The sequence below is a fragment of the Cyanistes caeruleus genome, chromosome 3 (genome assembly GCF_971803275.1).
Source record: "Cyanistes caeruleus chromosome 3, bCyaCae1.hap1.1, whole genome shotgun sequence".
Taxonomy (NCBI): Eukaryota; Metazoa; Chordata; class Aves; order Passeriformes; family Paridae; genus Cyanistes; species Cyanistes caeruleus.
In genome coordinates this window covers 35,236,429-35,248,775 of record NC_141703.1, presented here as the reverse complement: position 1 = coordinate 35,248,775, position 12,347 = coordinate 35,236,429, and the positions used below count along the sequence as shown (strand labels likewise).

The 12,347-nt window shown below is 42.1% G+C and overlaps 1 protein-coding gene across 1 annotated transcript in view; it reads right to left on the bottom strand.

The window, feature by feature from the left end:
- NALF1 (NALCN channel auxiliary factor 1) overlaps positions 1–10,170 on the bottom strand; it is a 434,728-nt gene extending 424,558 nt beyond the window's left edge. The window contains exon 1 of the mRNA XM_086880733.1: positions 9,256–10,170. Within this exon, the coding sequence (XP_086736859.1) occupies positions 9,256–10,074 (819 nt within the window). The 5' untranslated portion in view covers positions 10,075–10,170. The remainder of the gene's footprint in view (positions 1–9,255) is intronic.
- Between the last annotated feature and the right edge of the window lie 2,177 nt (positions 10,171–12,347).

Below are 12,347 nucleotides of genomic sequence, written 5' to 3'. Positions count from 1 at the left end.
AATCCAGTTTCAACAAATATATATGAAGGCAATGTTAAGACTATTCATACAAAATTTGCATGTAATTTTTTGGGGGTATATTTTTTAAATCTATATACTTGTATTATTTGTTCTCAGTATAAATAGTCTAAAAAAAAAATTGGACTTATAATTTGCCATTTTGCTGTTGTTCTACAAGCCGGCTTTTATTTTGAAGAACATCCGGTGTGTGTGTGTATACAAATTCAAAAATTTGTCTCAGCAGAAATGATTTTAGTACCTTTGAAAATGTAATTTTAACAGTGAAAAAAATATCCCTCTAAATGAAGTTGTACTAGTAAAATAATATATTTTATTAATGCATGAGCACAATAAATCAACTAATATGAGTTAAGAATATTCTTTCCACCCTAACAAAAGCTTTTCCATTTGGCATACTGTTCATCATTAAAAATAAGTTTACATGAATAAATTTTTATATTTATCATCTTACATTTAGTTGTCTATTGCTACACATGGAGGCCTCTGAGATATGTAATTATCTCAATATAGATTTTAAGTTATTTAAGAGTTGCTCAAGTTCTCCCTTGAAATCCAAGTATTTATCTAAATAAATAAGTCTCATACAAAATTATTTTCCTTTTTTTTTTTTCTAAAAGAACCTGTAAGTGTAAGCCCCTAAATACAGAGAGTAAACTAAACAATGTAGAGCAATGATCATCAAATCATCAATCAACAAACTCTGGAAACTCTCTTATTCTCCTAAAAGAGTGAAAAAAATGATAAAAATATTTTTTTAATGTATCTCATCTTTTCCCCATCCACTTAATAAAGAATGCCCTCTGATTCTGGATTGCTAATATCTTTAAAATGTAATAAAGATACCTCATTATGATGCTTAACAGAGATGAAGTCTGCTGACAGGCCCAAGATACCATTTACATAAGTGTTAAGGCAAATTGAAGGCAACATCTAATCTAACATGCAGAGGATCAACAAGAATTAAACATGTATTTAAAAAGCACTCTAGATATCATACTTCCTCCATGGAAAATATCTCCTAAAAGCTGCAATATATTGCACATTCCAAAATGCAAACATAATACAATTTCTTTTTTTTTTCACCCTCTTTTAAAAATTTTATAATGGATATATTTGAAAATATAATGCCTCAATAATGAAATTACCTAAATCACAACATTAAAAAAAAATCATTAAAACGCCAATATCATACACCAAATGTGAAAATTTGGACCTTTGTTTTTATTTGTGATCTGTCTGGCACCATTTCCTTCAAATTTCACTGGAGTCATCCACAATGACTTCTAAGCTCCTGAGAAGTTGTAAAAACCTAGATTGAAGCATACATTTTGCTGGTAACTTCAGATCATCTTTACTATTGCTTTTAATCATGAGGTTTTCTTCTAAAGATGAAACATCTGAATCAACTCTTAGAATCAAAATATAATAAAGGTGAACGTTTCCATCGGGCTTTCAAAGACAATTCAAAGGACAAAAATATTCATATATACCTGACGAAGTTTGTCACTTCAGCATTTATCATCGCCATTCACCCCAACAATTCTGTTGCATTCAATCAGTGCTTCAAAGGGTCATACCAGATTGTTCCACAAAGGCTTTAGGCCAATCTTATATCAAACACAGCTTTCAACACCTGTCTATCAGTTTTGATGAAGGAGAGGAGACAAGATGAGATAAGATGAGATGGAGGGTGGGGGAGTATCAAGTGTTGATCAACTTCACTTCAGAGCCACTTACATCATGCCCTATTCTTTTTTGTCATTATGGGCTGGGAGTTAGTTGGATATAGCTCTTCAGTGTGAATGTTCTGAAGGAGAAATTCACATATTACATACTCCTACCCTGCTTACAAACAAGGTGAATTCACAAATACAATAAGAAATCTGGTCTTTATTTTTTAACATATCTCCAAATTAATCAAATCTCTCTACAAGCCAGAATATGTCTCCAGTGCCTCACTACGTTTATATTCGTCTAACTGATTGATGCTGTAAAGGGAATCAAGCTCACACTCATTCTCACTTAGAGATGTTTGCTCTACAGTTCTGACAAGAGAAAAGTACAGTGAAAAGTACATAGAAAAGTACATTATGCTTACTGTAGTGAAGTGGCATAAATATGTTTCTTGAGTGAGGGAATTTGGGTAGTCTTGGGAGTTTCCTCTGATTTGGACTAAGGGAAGAAATTCTCACATATAGATACTCCACCTTCCCAAAAAATCTACCATCCTTGTAAAGAGAGAAGAGAGAATAAGATAAATAAACTCTAGCAGATCTACCTGCAAAAATGTCTATTAAGAAGATGACCTACAATAGCTATTGTCTAGTTTCGCAACAGAAATAACTGGAAAAGTCATATGTAGAAGATTTTGGTCTTCTCTCAAAAAAAAAAGTGATGAAAATGCAGTTATGTCATACAATGCCCTTTCCTGTTCTCATCCCTAAGAAGCAGATTACATAGCTCACACATTCCTCAGCAACAGAATATAGATATCATAGAAGTGACATAGATTTGTGATTTCACTAGGTTGGCGCAGGACAGCACAAGTAGCAGGACCTCACAAGTATTTTCACAGTTAAATTCTGCATGTGAAAATAATTTCAACCCACCTTAATTTTTATACCAAAAGCACATTGTTAGGATTCATCTAATATGACTTTTGAGGTCAACAGTGGGTAGAATATATGATATAAAATGACAGTATGTTCTCTTTAGAGACAACAGATATAAAATAAGGATTTTAGGCCATAATCCATCTGACCTATTTTAGATATCCACTTCATTGTACACTGACTTAGACTCCAGAATTATCTATGTATCTCCACTGACTACAAAAAGAATCTAAACTTTTATATTTTTTGTGAATATCCATAATGGATATCTAGCTTTTTTCCTTTTATATTTGCCATAGGGATTAGTTTATTTTTTCATCTTCTGTTATGATTGATATTTATCAAAAAGTAATATTTAAGAATTCAGCTTCTAAGTTATTTTTTTCCCCTTTTAGGCAATTCAAACATCTAAATACATTATGGATCTTAGTGCAAGACAGAAGTTATAAATGACTAAGTATAGACCAAATGATTTCTAGGCAGGATAAGTGATAGAACTATAATTTGCATTTTGATTACCTTTCCCAGAAGAACCTGAAATGAAGAAGCAAGATTGCCACAAGGTGCATGTGAAGCACACTTCTTGATGTAAAGAGAACTAGTGAACAAAGTGAAATTGAGGGCAGAGCCACCCCAACTACGTGAAGGTAATACCATGAAACATGAAATGGTGGTTACTGGATCAGGGATCCACTTCAACTACTCTGTGCTAGTAATCTGCAGTCCTTTTTTTCCCTAAATCAGGAATGATGTACCCATTGACACCGTGAATGGGATGAGTACCTCGGTGAAAAACTAGAGGCAAACTTTTAAAAGTTGAGTGGGGTTAACGCACTTCTGTAAAGAACACCCTGGGGAATTTCTCTTTTAGGTGTGAAGAAATCTGACCCCGATCCAGTGAATCGTTTAAGCAATTGAATGACCAAAACCATGTTCATGGCCTTCTCTGAGTGCAGTGCCATTCATCTAGCTCAAAACAGGAGACTGAGACAGATTTCTGTATCAGGATTTTAGGCCAAAATACAAATCCCTTAGCACATAGTCAGTGTTGCTTTTTGTATTATACCAGTACTACAAGAAGAGTTACACTAAATTCATCCACATATTTGTCTTAGACTAGTTTTGAAAAATAATTCAACATTTACTTTTTAAAAAAATCACCTGAACAAATAACATCAAAAACCATAGAACTATACAAACATCAATTTACACAGTCACATTAGTTTCACAGCATTTTATACCAAAGCTTTAAAAAGTGTAAACATTTAAGTAGTATGTATTTTTTTGTAAATACAGCAGAGTAATAACTTTTAAAAATATATTTAAAATAAATAACTTTATTTCAAGAGATTCAGAAAGGGCAGTAAATCATGTGTTGAATTGAAAAAAGTTCAGTAATTAATGTGGGGATCTCTCTCGTTTGTACTAGACCACAAGTACAGACCTACAAGGTTTAATTTGTATGGGCTTCTTCTGATTAGCTGAGGTATCACTCTTGCATAGAACTATCATTTTATAAATATGCCATTTAGATGTGCAACTGAAATATCTAACTTTGTGGCAGATGCTGCTCTATGTGATCTTTTGTAACTGAAGAGTTCTTTTATCATTTGAGCTTTTGGGTTGTATTTCTCATCTGCTTTTTTCTGCCAGCTTAACTGAGATTTTAAATCAAAACCTAATTAGACTACATATGCTGTTTAGGAAAGAGTTCTTAGGAAAGTAATGATTCATATAGGCTTTGATATTTCCAGATAACATCTAAGAAGAAATGTGATTTTAATTGTTTTAAATAACTTCCAATCACCCTCTTACTCAAATAAAAGTAGTTGAGCACAGTCCTTTGATCAAAAAATATTCTTCAGTAACAGAAATACCAACTCTATATTCCTATCAACTATACCATCTGTGCTTAATGATGAAAGCCTTTATTGACACACATATTTCAGCTAAGTAGTATTATAACTCAGGTATTCTACGACATATTTTTGATACCAATACCAATCCTCAAATCAAAATTTATCAAATTATATTTAAATCCTCAAAAACAAAAATCTGTGTGAACACGTTGAGCACCTAGGATGTCAGCCAAAGTTTGCTTTTTAGCAATGTTGATATAAGAAGTTGGTATCTTTTTTTTTTCTTCTTTGATATTCTGTGAGGGAAAATGAATTATTTTAATATTATTTTAATTATAATGCACTTACCTGAATTATACATTTCGATATTTTAACTAGTGTTAAGAAAGCCCACATTTTAAACACTCTCAACTTGTACTAGGTTAAGGAAACCTGGATCAAAAATGATGACTGGTATCTTGTTCAAGCATTAATAAACACATTTGTCAGGAAAGCCCTGGCCTCTGACAATCACAAAGATGCAAGCTCTATCTTAAAAAAATAAAATAAAATAAAAGCCTTTATATTTTTTATGTCCTACTTAGTTATTTGACCCAGTTCTTAATCAGAAGTAGCCAGAATTTTCTTTTATTCCACAGAGCGATTGCCTGCTGCCTTAAGAATAAAAGCTTGAGTATTTCCCTTGATAGAAGGCTGACAAGTCATAATGAGGAACTGTGTCTTCCAACATCAAGCCAATACAGTTTCTGTTAATTGTCTGAATACTGTGCTGTGACACACTGCATATAAAAATGATTCTCTGGAAACCAAGAAACTATATATATTTCCAAGGAAAATGCCCACAAATATAACCACAAATTTATAATAGGCACTAGTAAGATTTCATAAACATTTTGTAAAAATCTAAATTAAATTTCGAACAAAAAAACATAAGTGTAAATCCAGATTTCCAGTTACTCTGTTACTTTAGTGATTCAGTAAAGCTATAGCATTTTGTTTCACCATCTAGTTAAAAATGTAATACATTCAAATATTTCTTTTATGTTTACTGTTTAGCCATTATTAATATGTGACTACCAAGACAAAGAAACAATAGAGACATCAGACTTTAAGAAGATTTCATAAGAAATAAGTTGGACATGGATTTGTAGCGAGACAACACTGATATCCCAAGCTTCTAAACCACACATAAAGTATACTAACATACAAACAATATAAAAGGCATATGGATACTCATTGATACCATCAAAAATAGTTGTTTTCTTAATGTTAAAAATTGTCTGCATTTTCTACAAAATTTTCAAAAACTCCAATGCAACTCAAGAAAAGTTTAATGGTAAGACCTTAATTACAGGACAGCACACTTGAAAAAAAAACCAACAAAACAAACAAAAAACTCCCCCTGAGTACATTTATGTATTAAAACTGAAACTCACCACACAGAATAGCTAAATGTGATCTATAAGTCAAACAACTCCTGTCTACAAACTTCTGCAGTATGAAGCAATTAATTTAAAATATTCTTCAGAGACCAGGAGAAATGTAGTAGAAGACAGAATATTTTGAAAGTATAGTTCATCTTTTTCTGGTTTCATGTAAGTGAATGAAAACATAAAGTCTGAGGTTTATACTTGTGCATCAAAGGCATTTTTGATATGTACTATTTGTTATCACCGATAGTACCTTCTGGAAAGGTGTAAGTTGCTGACAACCCATCATAAACTTCACACTTTACTGTGAGAACTGACTGAGTTGAGGATGGTGTATGGTTTTTGGCTGAGTTGGGGAAGGGGGAAGCAACACCCAATTGCAAGTTTATGCTTGACTGTTACTCACGGTAAATTTTATTATTGTTTATCATCAGTTAAAATTGGTCAACTGGATGAAAATCTCTCTTTTTTTTTTGAACAAAGCTGCCCTCCAAGAATGCTAAAGACATCTTAAATACAAATAGACTAGTTAACACTTGTTGTATTGAGCCAAAGCTTAAATACATGATTATTGAGTAAAGGCAGTACTTTTAGCACTTTGTTTAAAAGAAAAAGCAGGTCACCACATAAACCATGACACCCACCAAATGATGTGTACCTAAACCACATACCTAGACGTCAAGTTATTTCCTATTCTGATGCTTTACCTAAGAATTAGCTAAATAGCCAACATGCAAATAATTAATATTTACTTACCACGCACGCATGCACACACACACACACACACACAAATAAATACATAAATAAATACATAAATAAAAAGAATGCCCTGATTGAGTTTTGTAAACGAAATATATATAAAACACCAGAAAGCCCAGTGAAATATTGCAACAGTCGTGAAATATTGGAGTTCCAAGTTTCACCTCTGTGCTCCTCAGGGCAGCCCATGCACAAGCACATGAACACACACGTCAGGCCGCTGGACGTGCCACCCGCCTGGCTCTCGCAACCACTCGTACTAATCAAAAGGCTCCAGAGGGACCCAAAAATCACCAAATCGGGGCCCGGGGGCACAGAGGGGCATCTCCTCCGCCTGGCCATGGGCTGCCTGTGCGCTGTCGTGCAGAACCTTGGACATCGGTCTCCTGGCCCTCCTCTCAGCGCAGCACACACCAGCCCATCCCAGCCCATCCCAGCCCATCCCAGCACAGCCCATCCCATCCCATCCCATCCCAGCCCATCCCATCCCAGCCCATCCCAGCCCATCCCATCCCAGCCCATCCCAGCCCAGCCCCACGGCTCGCCCCTCTGCGCTCCCCACCCGCACTGGGTGGGCATCTGTACTGCCCACCAGATTCCCTGGACAAAGAGAAAACAGTCCAAGTTGCACCCATGGTTTGGTTTTTCTTTCCTCTCCCCTTCTGAAGTAGCTTTAATTTTTAACACAGATTGGTTGGCCAAATTCTCAAAACATGAAGCAGTATCATTGGGCACTCAGAACTGCAGAAATGTAGGTCACTGGCATTTGTCTTGTCCATTAAAGTTTCACACAATCATTCTAATGTCAACAACTTTTTCTCTATCATCAAAAAAGTATTTCTCCTCGTTGGGAGTGTGGATGGAAAATCGTTAAACAGCATGAATTTGCTCTTCTGTTCATTTTCTACACCTTTTACACCCTGAAATTCTGTAGAGCGATGGACCACTTTGAGGTGAAGTTCAGTCAAACTAAACTGTGATACAAAAAAATCACTTTAAGCATGTAAATGCTGCTCGTTTGGCAGCATGAAATCAATTTCTAATTACAGAGCTACTGATATGACAAAGATTTCATTACAGAAATAGATATCTGTTTACATTTGATACTCTTTTTTACTTATCCAATTCACTCTAAATAAAATATGCTTACATTATCAGTAACTGAGCACACAGCATATATACAATGAGTGTGTACACACAATACAATCTAAAAACAGTCGAGTCAACACTTCTGATAAGCCTACCTTACTTTTTCCAGGTTTAGAAAGAAAAGATAAATACATCAACTTTCCTACTTTATCCAATTAGGTAGCAGGTTATTTCAACTTCTGGAGGGACCCTAGATCCATTTTTTTGTGGAAAATATATGTGCAAATTATAGTAAAATATTGGTGAACGGGAATTTTTAGGCATAGGCTGTTACCATGAAATTATTTCAGAAGGCCCTGTGGAAGTTACAGAGAACAGAGGTACTGCCAGGTCTCTAATTTAGAGCAGTGATTTGCATGCATTGTTGTGCTCCACTGCTAAAGCAGAATTTGGATCAGACTGGTTAGTGCCACAGTAGTTGAAATAATCTAGTTCAGGGCAGAAATATTCACCTCCTACCAAGTACTCAAAGAGGGGGGAAAAAATCATGCAGTTAGCTATTTTAGGCACTGAGGACAACTCTTTTCTTCTGCCCTGTCTTGAGAGATAGGCCAACTAATCTTGTGCCAAAGTAAAGAGAAGGCAACTACAAGAGCCGAAGCGGGACCCTCCGTCTCCTAGCAAAGGAAAAGAAAAACCTCTGGATCTCTCTGAACCGTCACCAGTGGCACCAAAGGAAACAGCCGCAGCTTATCAAAACGCTGTCACCATCACTTCCCAACCGAGGGCCGCTGCGGTGCCCGCCGACAGACACTCTTGCCCTCCAGCTTTCCCCGGCTCCACAGATTTTGGCAGAGCGCCTGAAAACGCTGTCCCGCCGCCGCTCCCGAGGAGGCCCGGCGCCACACCGCTCTGCCGCCGTCCAGCACCGCCACCCCCGGGGCCGAGCGCCCGACGGAACCTACCCGGAGCCTCCGGTGGGCGCTCCCGGCCCCGCCGGGCACGACCCGCCCGTCCCGGGGCACCGCGGCCACCTGCCCAGCCAGGGCCCACGGCCGGGGCAGCGCCCCCGGGCAGCCCCGACCCCGGTGGCCGCTCCGAGCCCCGCTCATTGTCATGCAGCCCCTGTCGCTGCCTGCCGCCGAGTCGCATCCCAGCCCGCTGGAAGCCGGCAGCCGAGCCGGAGCCAAATCGCATATTCATGAGGAGGGGGAAATCCAGCGCTACGCTCCCAGAGGACCGAGGATCACTTCTTTTTGCGTTTTCTCAAGCCTCCCCCTCTCTCTTCCTCTCTTTTAATAACGCGCTAAGGGGGGCAGCCCGGCCGATCCCCTCCGCAGCACCGCCCGCGCCGAGCGAGCCGCGGCGGCCGGCGCCAGGGACAGACACCGAAGCAGGCACAACAGGGTCCACGGCAGCCACAACAGCCGAGGGAGGCACGCCAGCCCGACAGCCAGGGACACGAAACACAGCAGGGGCTCCTACCTTACAATCCTCAGGACACGATTTCACCGAGTACTCATCCGACTGTAAATATTTCTGGAGCATAACCTCAAACTCTTCGTATTTCTCCTGAGCGTGCTGGTCGTAGCGCTGGTAAGCCTGGACGCACTGGCTGCAGGAGCCTTCCCCCTTCAGCACCACATCCAGACTGCAGTTCAAAGTGTCCGGATTGGACAACCCGGCGAACAACTCCCAAAGTGTGTAGGAATTACAAAAGGAAAGGTAAAAATCCGTCAGGTCCCAGCCGGGCGCCGGGCTCTGCCCCGTGCCCCGCGGCCGCCCCGACCCCCCTCGCTGCCGGCACACCGCCTCCGCGTCGCCCACGCTGAAGCACTGCCCGGACGAGGAGCCCGGGGAGGGGCACGTCTCCAGGGGCCTGGCGGTGGAGTTCCCCAGGAAAGCAGCCTTGCCGTGCCGGGGCTCGGTGCTGTTGGCGCGGCTGCCGCGGCTGCCGCCGCCGCTGCTGGCGGGGGAGGGCGGGAGGGAGGGCGAGGGGGGGGCGAGGAGCCGGGGCGCGGGGGGCGCCGGCTCCCCCATGCCCGCCAGCAGCTCCGGCTCCGCGGGCTCCGGCTTCTCGGGCGGCGGCTGCTCCTTCTCTCCGGTCCCCGTGAATTTGGCCTCGGCGCAGAACCACAAGTGATCAGAGAGCAGGACCGTGAAAAACAAGAGCGATGCCAGGGACAGTCGCCATTTCTGAGCCCTCTCTGAATCCGTGAAGGGTTTCTCGTTCTCCCGGGGTGCGAACCAGATTTTTAAGCCGTCATCATACTGCCGACTACACATCCAAGCACCCCTGGTCATATTTTGGGAACGCACAGCCCTGGCCGACTCCACCGTGAGGGCTCCTTTGCCAGTGTCACCACAATATGCATTGACTTAAAAGATTGGGGGGATTTTCTTGCCTGCCTTCCCTTCTCTCGCTCGCTTGCTCTCCCTCTCTCTCTCTCTCTTCCACTCTCCCCCTTCTCTCTTTCTTCCTCTTTTTTCTTTCTTTCTCTTTTTCTTTCTTTCTTCTTTCTTCTTTCTTCTTTTTCTTCCTCCGAGATATTGTTGGTTTCGCCGGTGGCTCTGCCTTGGTCTCACCACACGAAACAGCCCCAGTCCATCCAACGCGGAGTGCCGTGGAGAAGATAAGAGCAATAACGCAGAGAGAGGAGGAGGAGGGAGAGGAGATGGTGGTGGTGGTGGTGGTGGTGGTGGTGGTGGTGGTGATAGTTGGTGGTGGCGGGGCTGCGCGACTGGTCCTTTCCCCCTCTCACCCAGGCATGGTCAGATCGCAGCTCCCCATCTCCCTCCTGAGAAAAGCCCACTGCCCCCGGACAACCGCATGCCGCGTCCCCCGCTGCCGACGGACGGCTACGGGAGGTCTCCTCGCCTCCTCTTCCTCCCTGCCGCCGCTGCTCCTCTTCCTCAGCCCCGAGCCGCGGCACAGATGCCTGCACCGCTGTCTCAGTCTCTTTCTTCTCTCTCCGCTCCGCTCTAACTGGAGAGACGCTGCTGCAGGGCTCCCGGAGCGCTGCCGAGGATGCTGAAGAGGAGGAGGAGGAAGAGGAAGAGGAGGAGGAGGCTGCCGGGGCCGCCGCCGCTGCTGGTGACAATGGGCTGCGGCTGCCGCCGCTGCTGCCGCCGGGCGCGGTGTCCCCGGGCGCACGGGGCGGAACTGCCAGGCTGGGGGCCCCCGATGGGCACAGGCATCTTGGGCCCCTGGGCTAAGTTGCCGCCATCTTCGTCCTGGAGAAACACTTTTTTGGGGGGAGCTCTGCCTTTTGCGTCATCTCCTCCCGCGCCGAGATCGCTCTATCCTGGCGCATTGGCAGCAGCAGCAACTCTGCCTCCTCCTGCCTGAGGAGGAGGAGGTGGGAGATGCACTGGGGACCACATGGACCCTCCAAAGGGCTTCCTGGATGCAACTCTTTCTACTCATCTCACCGAAGGGACTGCTTAGTGCTACTGTCCAGCCCTCTCTCCTTCTGGGTCTCCTTCCCTTTGCGGCCGTGAAACACCATGTCCGTGCAGGATGGTGGCTGGAGAGGTCTGTCTCCGTGTCTGTCCTTGTCATAGCAAATCACAAATGGCATATGGCACTACAGGCTCTGCATCCTGGCCACTTTTGGCCACAAAGTAAAATGCCTGAACACATTGCCTGTCTCTCAGTCAGAGAGCTGTAAAACAAAATTACCATAAACCCCAAGTTGTTTCCCCAAGAGAAGTTTTGCAAAAACCTGGTTCAGCCCATGAGCTTGGTAAATACTGCCTGTATGTGTGTGTTCCTTGTTTAAGATATCACTGCTTAGAAAGACAGAGGGGCCAGGCTTAGCCCTCCTGCTAGGATGATGAAATCACCTAGGGTGATGATCTCCGCTTGGACCCATGGTAGAGATCCAAACACCTTCTGTCCCTAACCATCGAGGTATCTTGCTCAAATAAACACATGCTTTGGACACTCCTAAGTGTCTCTCACTCCTTTCTTCTGGCTCATTTATGCACCTTAATGTAACAGCAACAGAAAAACTTGGATCCCACACAAAAACAGAGAAGGTGCCAACTAGAGGTTGAACATTAACACGTAAAGACCTGGTGTTCACCTCGAGACATCAGGTATGTTATCTGGCCAAAGGATAACAAAGACATGTGTTTTAATTTCTCCACTGGACTGGCAAAGGTTCAGAAACTATATTTTTCCTTGTTCCAGAGGCTTTCTCTATCCTGAGGGACTGATAATTGCCCTTGAGAAAGGTGTACAATATATCATAAAAGGTGGATTTGTGATAAACGTTTTTTGGTTAAAGAAAGCTTTTTTTCTTAGCAAATATTGTCTGTAAACTAATACATCTTGCTGATGATTCTTGAATTCAGCCTCAAAAAGTCTAGTGGGAAAAGGCCTGAGATTAAACTATATCAGAGGAGAACAAAACTTGTACCTAATCTGACTGCAGCTGTCATTAACAGAAGGGTGATTTTACCAAGGTGTGTGCTGGAATTTCTGTCACTTTAAGCAGTAAATCAAGGCTGGATGTCTTTCAAAAGGAGATGTTAAAACTCAGAAATTGCAGATCTGAGGTATGAATTGCTGA